Genomic DNA, 13,107 nt, shown 5'->3' on the forward strand with positions numbered 1-13,107 from the left:
TCAGCTCAAATCCAAGTACATCAGAGTGCAAACCTATAAAATGAGCATGCAGGTGGAGCACCAGTAATGAAATACTTCAGGAAGTAACCTCAAAACCTCTTTTCTATCACCAAAACTCATTTACTTGTTCAAGTATTAGGTATTCCTGAAAATCAGCACAAAAGCAAAGCTGAAAGCCTATCGGGAAAAAGCTGAAGACATATTGTAGCATTAATGATGAAATCTACAATAAATATTTGCAAATACACAAATACATATGTCTGTGTGTGTCTCAGTAAATCAGAAACACTGCTGTCCTGATGTGCATGTTAATTTAATTTTCAACAAGAGTTGACTTGTTGAGAAATGAAAGGAACTGCTAGACCCTCAGGACTGGCAAATTCAATCGATGGAGAGGTAATAAGGAAACAAAATTTCATTAACTCACTCTTTGAGAAAAAATTACCATAAACACTACTCAAAAAAGTGTAGAATTAAGTGAAGATTTAATGATGAGACCTCTGTCATATTTCTCAAAATCAGACATTAATCCCATTAAAATAATCAGCTAATGAATGTAAATCCTGACATGTTTGCTCCAAGTCTTCATAACCAAGGAAAGCACATTCATCATTTATATGTTGTAGACACAATATCCTTCAATGCTTGTTTTGAATTACAAGTTTCCCAAAGAAAGAGCAGAGTCAATTTACATAAGATAAACAAAAGTTCAGCTTTCAGATACTTAATATACCCTTAGATACACCCCAATTCAGTGGCTTCCTATCTTACCTACAGTGCACAATGCCTCTCCTTACAAGTCAGACTGCTTGCCAGACCCATCCAGTGTAAAGCATCACCTAAGCAGCATTACTGGTCAGTAAAGAACTCGCAGCCACTGTCAATGTGTATGTTCAATGTCGTACAGATGAATGATCGTGGCCCCAGCCACATTTTAGGCATCACACTTGGAGAATAGTGGGAACATTCATTATTATTTCACTTTCTACCTGGCATGTCTTAAAACTAACAAAGCCCTTAATGTACTAGCAGTACTTGCAATCCATCACAGCAGTTCAGGGATTTAATTATCAATTACCTTACAGCCAGTTTTATGAGTATTAGCATTATACACGGACCAAACCACTCATCTTATCAGTGCTGCTTAAGCAGGCTGCTACATTATGAAAGGCATGGCAGAGGGGAATAAAATCCTTATTATGAGGCCCTGGCTCTGTCCTCAATACTGTGCCATGGCAATTTTAATTTTAAAATCCTCAGTGGTACCCCACACTTTGTCACTGGATGGCAACTGGCTAGATCCCTGTTTCCATTACCTCAGGGCAAGACTGAAATCACTAGGATTAAAAACTGGATTAAAAGCTCAGGACTGAGCTGCAAGAGATGCTGATTAGCATTCCTGAAGGCAGGACTAGTATGCTTGAGAGAAAAATACTTGCTAGTCCTAGGCTGCTTTCAGTGTTGTCAGCCAAGCCCTTACTCCCCACAGTACCCATGAGTAAGGGTCTTACCAGCACCACTTCCAACATGCTGACTACATGCTCATGCATTTTTTTCCTTATATTTTTAAATATGATTCCACCTAAGGTACATTTAATCGTGTTTCTCAAATACTGCATCGAAACCGATAATGCAGATCAAAGTTTAATACCACAATAAACTGCCAAATTATAGGAAAATGGTTGACAAAAAGCTGAAAATGATACTGGTCTGTATTTGTGCAGCAGCACAGGCACAGCTGCAGAAAGCATTTCTCTGCTGCTCTCTCAGTCTTACACCGGTATTGTCTTATCTGTTGTCACTTGATCCTCTTTCATGAGCAATTCATTCTTCCTAAAAGAAATTAGTAAAGATGAAAAGACTGATAGGCTGACTTATGAAGTTACATGTTGATGAAAGATTAAGTCACTTAGGATATGCAAAGAAAAGGCTTTGAACAAAGAAAAGGTGATCATAAGCTAAACTCGAATTTATAAATGGGAAATAAAATGCAAAACCTAAAAGTAATGTAAACTAACTAAAAGGTATCAGAAATTTATGAAAGATCGGTAACGGGAGGCACAGAATCACCAGAAAGCAATGTGAAGTACTTTGCAGCAGAACAAGATGTTGCAGAAAAGTTAAACATGTTCTTCATCTCACAAGGAAAATGGAAAGTGAGATGCCAGAAGGGAAAAAAAAACATGTCCTGGGGTGGACAGTGAAAAAATAGAGACATTAGCAACCTCTCCAGAACAAGTCTTGGGTAATTTAAAATCAATAAAAACAGTTAGAGCCCAAAGACCAGATGAGGTACACTTTGGGATCCTGAAGGAGAAGGCAGACAAATTATTGGACGACCATGAGTTATCTTTAATAGAATCTTTGAAACAGTGAGGTATCAACAGGCTAGAGGGAAACAAACAAAATAATGGTTGTAGGAAGGAAATTACAGAGAGCTGTTGATTTAAATTGACCTCCAAAGCAGGCAAGGTCCAAGAAATAATCAGTGATAAGATTCAAAAATCCCCCAACTTTTGAGAAATAGGGAAACTTCAGGAAAGAGGAACTTCAGTGGAATAGGAATCACACTAACAGCTATTGCAATTTCCTCATGTATATTTCTCATTCACTGGAATTTTTGAAGTTGATACTACAGACAATATATAGGAAGGGTAGGCTGATACTGATTTTAGAATTTCAGTACAGAAAGACAGCAAATTAATAAATGTAATGTATGTATACATATATATATACATATATACACACAATATATACAGTGTATGGTCCTATATAGATAACAAATGGTTAGAGGAAAGTCATGTCTGCAATAATCAGTGATTCAGGATAATTACGCTGGATGAATAAAAATCAAGGTGATATTATTTCCAAGGAGCAGAAAAGACACTGGATTTGTTAATAGGACCTGTTTGTATATTGCCCTCATTTCTGTCTTCCAAACTTGCTCATGTTACACAAGGACTTACCCAAGTTGTATCCTGAACTTGCAGCTTCTTGCATTTTCATTTAAATGGAAAGCATGAGCCAATTGCTCTCTGCATCTGTATTCCCACATTCAGTGCTGACTGAACTCAACATATATGGCTGAACTATTATTTGCTACATAGTGCACAATCTTGTAGTGTCTCAAAAGTTACACACAGCTGAGCTTGGCCAGCTTTAGCTAACAGCATCAACGTAGATAAAATCCAGAGAAGTGTTGTATAACAGAGAACTTTTATTTTCTGATAAATGCCAAATCCTGGTAATCTGTATTACTGGATGATACTCCCTTTTCACGTTAAGTCAAGATACTCTGGCCCATTTCCATTCTGTACCTAAATATCTAATGCAGTTTTTAGTATGCGGAAATGGACACCAGGGAGAGAAATAGCTTTCAGATACTTGCAAAAATGAAAAGACCTATGTTCAGGTTGGATATTTGGAAAAAAACTCATCTCAGAAAGAGTGGTTAGGCGTTGGAATGGGTTGCCCAGGGAGGTGGTGGAGTCACCATCCCCGCGGGTGTTTAAGGAGAGGTTGGATGTGGTACTTAGGGACGTGGTTTATTGAGTGATATCAGTGGTAGGGTGATGGTTGGACCATATGATCCTGGAGGTCTTTTCCAACCCTAATGATTCTATGATTCTACTCCAGATAGGAGGGGAAATAAATTGCAACAAATGTTAGGCAAAACACTAGGGAAAACCTTTAACTTGAAAGCATCACCATGCTTCGAAGCAGCTTTCTTTTTTCAGAGGCTGTAGAATCTCTCATATTGGAGGTTTTTATAAATAGTTTTTCATTAATAGGTTAAATAAACATTTATCCAAAAGAATTCTGTCCTGGGGCAAGAGGGTGGACTGTATGAACCCAAGTCATTACTTAACTTTATCCTTTTTTACTATTATCTGAAGATCTCTGCAGAGTTGTAGACTGTTAAACAGCTGTTACATTTCACTGGCAATTACTGATTTTCATTTGTCCATGAACTTGCTGCTTAAATGCATATTGTTAAAACCTCCAAGCTATTCCAGGCTACCAAGAAGTGTCCTATAGAGGTGATTATTCTCTCTGTCTTCTGGTGTTGCACACTTCTGACTTTTCCCTCCCCTGTAATTCAGCCTGGGGTCATGCTGTGCCCTGCATAGTAGTTGGGAATCAAAAGGTATCAAAAACGTTGTCTCCAAAGAGGTGTATACTGGGGTTTCAGAGAATCAAGATCTCTGCTAGCACATCTGACATCCACCAACACTTTCATAGCACAACATGGTGGACAATGTCATAGATTGAAAAACGGGATCTTCATGATGGGAGAAAATGTTCCATTATCTTCCATACAACAGAAGCAAAGATTTTTCAGGCATTTACAAGGAGAAGAAAGATCAAAAAGAGCACAAGGAGAATTATTACTGAAATTGATCCTCCTCCTTTGGCAATGACCTGTTAAACAACCTTTGTGCAAGCCCCAGATTCTGCAGTCAGCCTTGCCTCAGGATAAAAGGACACTTCTCAAAGAGTGCTATTGGAGTTTTGTAGTGTCAGGTTAAGATGTTGTATATTTTGTGACATTTATGTCTGAAAAAAGGTTCTTATTGGTGACTATAGTTAAAGGAAAGGAAAGAAAGTTCATACTTTACCTGAAGCATCGGGGTGATAGAGGCTGGGAGCACTTGTTATTTCTCCTTGCTGATGAAGACAGGTACCTGAGGATCTTTGACTTGCAATGAGAATCCTGCTTTTTGCAGATGGTAACCTGGAGACTGCACCCAGTCCTAGCTGTGGCTTGAGTATCATGGCAGATCGATAAAAACTTGGTGGAACCTCATAGTGGGTATATGGTGGAGGACAAAATTCATCTTTTTCAGGCCTTTCCCCAACCTAGAGAAAAATCATTAACACAGATATTATGCAATAAATCAATATATACAGAGAATATGTGTCTCTGAATTGCTTATAAAGGCTGTTTTTCCCTCCTCATGAGTCTGGGCTTCAGACCATTGGTACATACACCCAGAGGTACATACACGCATAGAGTGTGCAAGTGGAATTATTATTAGAAGTTATTTAAAATACTCTTACTGAGATAGACACAATTTGGGGGAGTCTGTTTTAATGCAATAGTTATAAATAAAGTTGAAGCTATTTTAATTCACCTTATAAGAGAAATGGGATTGTCAAATTGTGTCTGAAAAAAACTCCATGTGCTCTTACTGCAAAACGTGCACTGTAATCTGTGCCCCTAAGTTCCTGAAGAGACACAGTTGTGGAAGCTTGCATGTTTCTGTACGTTATATTCTCAAGAGGCTGACAGAATATTCCAAATCAGAGCTATAAAACACAGCTGCCCATTTGATCTCGTGAAAAAAGCAAATCTGTAGATATGAAACATTTACTGCTAGTCATAAATAGATGCTTCTTTCCTAAAAGTCAGTGACAAATCTCTCAGTACTTCACAGGGCATATTCTGTGAGGCCAGCACAGTAAGTCCCACGCTGGATGTACTTCAAGCAAGCTGGTTGTTAGTGGAGAGCTTGCAGTTGAGCAATGACCTGGTTCCCCAGCTGAGTCCATGCATCCCTCTATACTCCAGCCTAGCCCTGACCCTCACCTCCGCATGTTTCTTTCCCCATCTCAGGACGAGGGCACAGAGCAATGCCAGAAACTCTCTGAGCTTTCACCCCTCTCATTTGCAAAGAACTGTTTGCTCTTCTGGGTAGAGTCCAACTTCTTTACCATTTCCTTATAAAATGCATAATCATCATAATCTAGCAAGGACCCATGAATATTTTTTCAGTGCATTTTCAGTGCAAAAAAAATGGCTTAGGAAATATGAAATCTGAACTAAATTTCTTTAAAAATTAATCAAAAAAAGTGCCATAGGCTACTTAGGAAGAAATGTAACTGGCAATTAATTAACTCTGCTGCAAGTTATGATGCATATAATATGCCAAATCAATTTCTATTTAGCAATTATGAGCATTCAGAATATGCAGTTTAACATTGGCTATAAAAGCTTTGATCCTAGCTGTTGCAAGAGCTTTAATCCTAATTTAGCAAATCTTTAATTTGTTAAGAGACAAGATTAGCTTTAAACTATTAAGTATAGAATCTTTGAGGCGTCTGTACAGGAACTAGGAAGACAGATGCAACAAGCACTGAGTATTACATTTTTGCTCTATATTTTTTCCTTTGTTTGCAGTACTATTTCCTGCCATATGATATACCAGTTTCCATTTTTATTACACTTCTATGACCTATTTCTACAAGTTAGGATGCAGGTTTTTACGGTACAGATGATCTTCTATGCCTGGACTGTAGCAGATTCTTAGCTTCTTATTTTCAACTTCTGGATATGAGATTGTTTCCTGGATAAGGTTCAATTTTATTTTATTTTTTTTTCTCCCTGATGAATTTATTTCAATCAGATTTCACTATACTCTTCCTATCATCTCATATTTAACTGGCAGCAAACATGCCAATGCCAAGTACTTTAGTATAAGGAATAGAGATAATCTTTAAATATAGAAACCACACAACTTTGATAAACTGGGTCAGCTTAACCACACCTTCAGTCACATCAGTTACATCTTTATTGATGGTATGCTACAAGTAACACAGGAATCTGCACACAAAACCAATCAGAAGGACGAAACATTTTCTCACACTGGAAGAAGTGAGAAGGATTTACCCAGTTATCTCTCAGGAAATAGAGGTTCAGGTTCTCAAAGAGCCTAATTCATAGGGAGACATAAACTTGCTAAGATACATTCCTTTTTCTTTTGTATTTAACAGTGAATTCCTCAAGTGCGGAATTCAAGTGGTCCCAATGGAATCATGTGCAATTATTGATTATAAGTCCATCTTAGAGCAGTTAAGAGAGATTTGGATTCATATAAGTCTTGTTAGTGTCCTGTACCAGATTTTTGTACAAGGGATTTTTAGAGAAAAGATCTTTGGCAGCCTGTCAGCTAAAAGGAAGCTCAGCTCAGAACTGTAGTGTGTATCCCTGTCTGCACGTTCCCCACTCACCACAATTAATAAACTTGTTAGAAAAAGCTGGAAAGTCTGCAGCAAATACATGAAATGTTCATGCATTTCCACAATGTGGGTAATTCTGAGCAGTGCTGCCAGCAGGTAAGGTTGCTCAACATTTTCCTTCATGTTACTTTGTTTATAACGTTGGTAAACATTAAAGCCTCAAGCAAGAATCCTTTTTGTCAAGTGCCTGCTTCAGGCAATTATTTGGGAAAAGAGTCAGCAAAACTGATTCAGACATTTCACATCATAAGACTGGGGGGGGGTGGGGGGGTGGAACCTAAATAATTAAACCAAAATAAAATTTTGCCTAAATATAAAACACTAAATATAAAAACACTGCTTTGCCTAAATATAATACAACTTCCCCTACCCCTTTAACATGTCTTCACTTGGCTTTAGTCCATATTCTTTGGAGCAGAAAAATGTCCTTGTTGGCAAACGGTCCCAGAAACGGTTGAATTGGGCAGGCACAACCTTGGGAAGGAAGGCAGCAGAGCCGGCGATCTGCAGATCCCCTTATGGACCCCTGCTGGACTCAGGGCTCTTTGGAGTAGCCATAAGGTAGCAAATATAATGGGCCAAGGCCCTCTCTCCAGCAAGGCATGGATCATACCAATATGGTAAACTCTCTCCCTCCACACCAGGCTGCTCTTGTCCATGCTGGCCCTTGGGAACAGGTTCTGGGTGAGCACACGCTGGCAGAGGAGGAAGCTGAGCTGGGGAGTGTACTCCCAGTGCCATATCGACAACCTTGTGTGAGCCTTGAAAGCTATGTCTTCCTGCTGATAAGCTTTTTTTAACTTTTTTTTTCTATTTTTTTTTTTTTTAGCATTTTTAAGCAGGGGTTTTCTACTTTTTTCTTCTTTTTTTTTTTTTTTTTTTTTTTTTTGATGAAGATGCACATGGAAGATCTACCTCCGTGCCATGTTGATTTTCCAAAGAGCTGGATTTTTCATCTAAGCTGCTCTGCTTTAGCACCAGCAACACAAGGAGCCCTGAGGGTTCGCCCTGGAGTCTTCCTCAGCTAGGTCTTGCCCTGCAGTCTCCTGTCCAAGACAACACCTCCCTATCTTTCCCAGCTGATGGCACCCAAAGGGGTATTTAACTATGCCTACCGTTTAGCTAGCTGAAGGCTGCTTAGAGATTACTGGTCTGATTGATAGCAGCTATCAACACTCCCTATCATACCTATGTAAAGGTCTATAAAATGCTAACCAAAGCACTCCAAAGCCCAAATTGGACATGTGAAATAGGGTAGTCTGGGAGTTTTTCCCTCACAAAGGTGATGTAGAGCAGTCATCCTGCCCCAGCACCTCCCTGTCTACAAGAGCTCTGAGTCTTCAGCACTGTCAATCTGCCGGGGTGATTTTGGTCTGCCTCAGCGCATTCTAATTGCTTTCCTTCAGATCACACATCAGTCATCTGCCATGAACAGATACTGTGCAAAGTCACTCTTCTAAGCATCTGTCCACTTGCACAGATCCCTTTTTATCCATTCTTTTGATTCATTCTGGACCCAAAGCACTCCTCTTTGCCATCCCCTTACCAGCAGGGGATTAAGGTACTTGCTTTTAGGGTGACTGCACAAGAGGGTAAATGTCATCCCCTGCTATTGGCTGCTGCTCCTAGAAATCCTGACTCCCAAGCTAATGCAAACTCAGAACTTCAATTTGATCAACTTCTTTCCCAGTGTCTCCCCCAGACAATCCAGCTTCTCTGAAGCAGCAGCATGCTTGGGCTCACACTACCCTATTGAAATATCCACCCAAAGTCATATTTCCTTGGGGCCTAAGGTGCTTTGGACCTTCTCCAGCTCATAACTGTCATCTTTCTAACTCTTGTCTAAAATAAACCACATTGCAGACCTGCTGCCACAACCTGAGTGCTTTTCATATTAAGAACAGTCTTCCACAGCACCTAGAAATTGGTCTTTTGCTTCCAGCTCTGTCTGTTGACGCTGCCTGATTTTCCCAAACCCAACTGTATGGGCTATAGAAACCTATGGTCTTCAGAAGGTCATGTCACCCTATAAACAGCCAAACAGCTGCACAGTCAATGTTATTTTGGCTTTAATTTCAGTTAAATGGTAATAACCTAGTAATTTTCCCCCACCTTACAGGGAAATTTAATGGCAGTAATGGCTGGCATATACAAGCTCCCAAAGACTTTAATAACTCCTCTTCTGAATGCAGAATGGATGGAGCTGGAAGCTGAAGGGAAAAGGGCAGCGAGCACTGCCCTTCTCGTGTTTGGGATGAGATGGTACTCTATTAAAAACTATAGTCCATGATCAATTCAACAGTCTCTAGGCTGTCTGTTAACATGCCAGAAGGATCAATCTATAATCACACATGGTATCTTATGGGTATTTGCTGGCTTTTGATTGTCAACACTGTCACCAAATGTGTTATTTCAATGGTATTCTTCAGATAAATACTGTATGTAGAATGACGTGGCATTAAAAGAGCCTTAGTAACATGGCATGAGGCACAGCAAAAATATATATATATACTTTTTTTCTTTTAAAGACTGTTTCAAATTAAATACAATTGTGTGATCTTCAGTATTTACATAAAAAGCTTGTTAGTTGAGCTATCCTTGGTCCAAAACAGTGGACTCAAGGGCACATCACAGACCTGAATATAATGCCCTCTTCCCTGTCCTTTGTCTACCTTCCAAGCAAGGTCAACCTTCAACCACTGTGCTCACCTCCCAGGAGGAATTGCAGGGCACCAGCACTCCTGCCCAGCTTGCCAAGGTGAAAACACAATGAGATGTCAGGGCTCAGAACTGTGTAGAGGGGCTTCTATTACATTTTGGCTACTCAGGAAAACTTTCCCAGAAAAGTTTTTGTATTTAAGAAGCTTGTCAATATAGTACACTGCTTTAAAATGAGTCAAAGTGAATCTCTTCCGGCATTTTATATATATAATCTAAAAACAACTCTGATAGTCCTTGGTTTTCTGTATAGTTAAACAGAAGAGGATGCATATAGACCTCTGGTGTTCTATCTGTAAAAGTCTGCCAAGTTTCCCATTAAGGAGGAAAAGTCTCTCTGTGAGCAAATTATATTCATTTCCCAAAGATGTTCTTGGGAAAAACAAACAAACAAACAAACAAACAAAAACAGAAGACCCATTTATGGATAAATTCAAATAGCATGTCTTCTCCTTTTAAACATCTCTATTTATACTACTAGGAAGGGACTGGCTTGCTAGGAAACATTGGAGGAATACAGTGACAACTTCCAGTCACAGATCAGACACCACAACAGGGTTGATGCCAGAAACAGTTAAGTGTATTTCTAATGATCACATATTTCCTTGATTTAGGATATACTTCTTATTTAAGGTTTGACAACTAGCTTCTGGCAGCAAAAAGTATGCAAATATCACCACTTGGCATACAAATGAGGCTGTCAAAGCTTCCTCCTTACCTCCTGCAGAAACTTCTCACTCATCGGTCCAAAGTGATGTCCCGGGGGCCGAATTCCTGACACCACCAATCCAGAACTGAAGAGCCTTGGCTTCTGGATGTCGGGTTTAAATTTGTCGTACAGGATGGTGGGGGGCTTCACCTCCCCTCCATTGGATGCCTTCTGCTCGGTAGAGATTGGCACGCCGCACGCAGGGGTACTGTAAGGCAGACCCGGTGGTGCAAATGAAGGGTCAAGCTGCTCTATTGAGCGAGGGTTTCTTCTAATGTATGTGATGATTTTAGGTCTCACATGTTTGGGCTTGGGTATTGCAGGTTTCACCTCAATGCTTTCTTCCAGTTTTTCACTGTAGTCGCTGTCCACGTCCTCCTTATCTGCTAGGGAGCCCTTGGAGTGGACCAGGATAGGTTTGGGGATTGCGCTGCTGCAAGCAGTCTTGAGAGGCACTTTAGGGGATATGTTTAACAACTGTGTACTGTCAACAGGAGGTAGGACTGAGGGGGGTGACAGTTTGTCAACATGAAGTGCATAAAGGTCCTTCAAATTACTGTTAGATAGGGTGGGCTGACTATTGACATCCAGAATTGCCACTGGGCGCACAGGAGTGGGAACACATAACAAAGCATCAGCCTTTGCTGAAACCTTATAACTCTCTGGTACTTCGTCTGGAGGAAGTTTCTGTGCATGAGCTGTCTTTGTACTTGGAACCAAAAAGCTTGAGGTTTCCGCATCACTGTCGTGGTTGTCAGGTTGTTGGTTCGACACTGTCTCTGCACTGCATGCTCTGTGCTGATCTGAGAGATCAGGAACAGGAATGGCAGCATCCTCAGTGACTCCTTTGACTAGCATCAGTTTATTCTCATTATCTTGCAAGGGTCTGCTGTCAGTTATATTAGTGTTATGTATCAGAGATATCTGTTCGCCAACTGTTTCAGTGCAACCTGCATCAACTTCACATAAATTTTCATTTTGTCTACGTGTCACTTTGCCACTGGATTTACTGTCACATGTGAGTGGGAATACTGTTTCCACTTCTTTGTCAGTAGAAAATTCCTCACTAACTCGGCTAGTTGCCCTGCTGTCACTGTCATTACTTCCTCTCCCTTCCCCATTGACGGTGAAGTTACCACTTTGCAATTTGTCATCAGGATAGGTTACCACCTCGCTTGACAATGGATCCTCTACTTTATTACAGATGTCTTGAAAATGGGATGCTGGAAATTTTGATGAGTCAGACGCAGACCTTTTCTCTTCTTGCACTATTGTACTTTCATCTTTTTGACACTCCAGTAACTCTACCAGCATAATTCTCTCAATCTTCTGTTGGCACGTGTTTTTAGATTGTAGAGACGGTGCAGTCTTAAGATCTATTTTCTTACTTTTATCACCCTGACCTAATTCTGCTTCTGATTTACTAGCAGTCTCATTGGGCTTAGTAGCTGAATGATGATTGGTATGAGAAGTATGCAGTGTGCTTTCAGTGTTAACATTTGGTACATTTTCTGGTTTACTTATTTTCTTGTTCCCTGAGGTAGATGGTTTGGAATAAAACACAATATTTTCCTCTGAGGTATTGTCAAGTGGATGGAACACCATCCCAAGAAAATGATCTGTGGATGTTTTTTGTGATTTCTCTGTATTTCCAATCAAATGGTGTGACCTGTCGATGGAATCCAATGATGCAGAAAGCAGACGTTTACACGACACGCGGCCAACACATTCTTTTGCAAATGTTTCAGATTGAGGAGAAAATTTACTCGGTCTGCCCAGAGAAAGCCTTTTTATTCTCTCCATCTCCACAGTCCTGGACATTTTACCCTTAGAAAAGTTCTGGGTGAGGTCAACGTCTCCTTTTGAAATAACCTCCAGGTTAGCATCATTTGTGCTGCTTTTTAAATTGGAAAGACTTTGTCCTCGGCTAATCCTGATATGTCTTGATATATCCTTAGTTTCACTGGTTCTATAGTCTTTCCCTATTTCCCTGCTTGTGGTTGAGGGCAGTTTACTTTCCTGTACACTGCTATTACAGGTCCGAGAGTCTCTGAAGGCCAGTTTATTCTGCTCCGTATTCAGATGAGTAACTTTTTCTGATCCTCCACGGTGTATATTCCCACTATCATCTGTCAAATCATGTTTCTTGATATCTCCTTCAGTGGTTCTAACTTTTGTCACAATTTGGTTGGCATTCGTATCCCCCATACTCACTGTGCTTTCATTATTATTTTTTATTTCGCTGTTGTTGTCCTGAAGCTTGGCATAACATGACATGTTTGGGATTAACGGAGCACTCATTTTGAAACTTCAAGTGACTGCTTTTTTTGGCAGCCCCAATTACTGAGAAAGCCTCTTTCCCCTATCAGGTTAACTAATTGTTATGCATGCTTCAGTTATAGGTTTAAATTATAAACTGATCAGTAAAAAATTCCTTGTCAGAAAGCTTGGAGTCCCTTGTCAAAGTCACATTTTTGAGCTGCTCAGTTGTCTTTAGTGCAGCTTCTGGACCCAGGAAATCTTTATGACATGCAGTAGAGAGGTTCAACGAAAGCAAAACAGATCTGCCAAGTTCCCTCTGAATGACAGCCAGTTAATCCAGCCAACCTGTGAGGGAAAAAAAAAAAAAAAAAAGACATTACACCAGTGTCATGAATTAT

General features: G+C 40.0%; 1 protein-coding gene across 6 annotated transcripts in view; it reads right to left on the reverse strand.

Moving 5' to 3' along the window:
* Nucleotides 1–13,107, reverse strand: part of MTUS2 (microtubule associated scaffold protein 2) — a 298,437-nt gene that overhangs the window by 178,740 nt on the left and 106,590 nt on the right. For all 6 annotated transcript variants that reach the window (XR_014588415.1, XM_083849406.1, XM_083849408.1 and 3 more), the window contains 2 exons: nucleotides 10,457–13,054; nucleotides 4,620–4,860 (listed from right to left, as the gene is read on the reverse strand). Coding sequence is in view for 5 of the 6 variants with exons in the window: in XM_083849406.1 (XP_083705532.1) it covers nucleotides 4,620–4,860; nucleotides 10,457–12,748 (2,533 nt within the window). In the remaining variant the exon portion in view is untranslated. The remainder of the gene's footprint in view (nucleotides 1–4,619; nucleotides 4,861–10,456; nucleotides 13,055–13,107) is intronic.

The sequence above is a fragment of the Anser anser genome, assembly GCF_964211835.1.
Source record: "Anser anser genome assembly, chromosome: 1".
In the NCBI taxonomy this organism is placed as follows: domain Eukaryota; kingdom Metazoa; phylum Chordata; class Aves; order Anseriformes; family Anatidae; genus Anser; species Anser anser.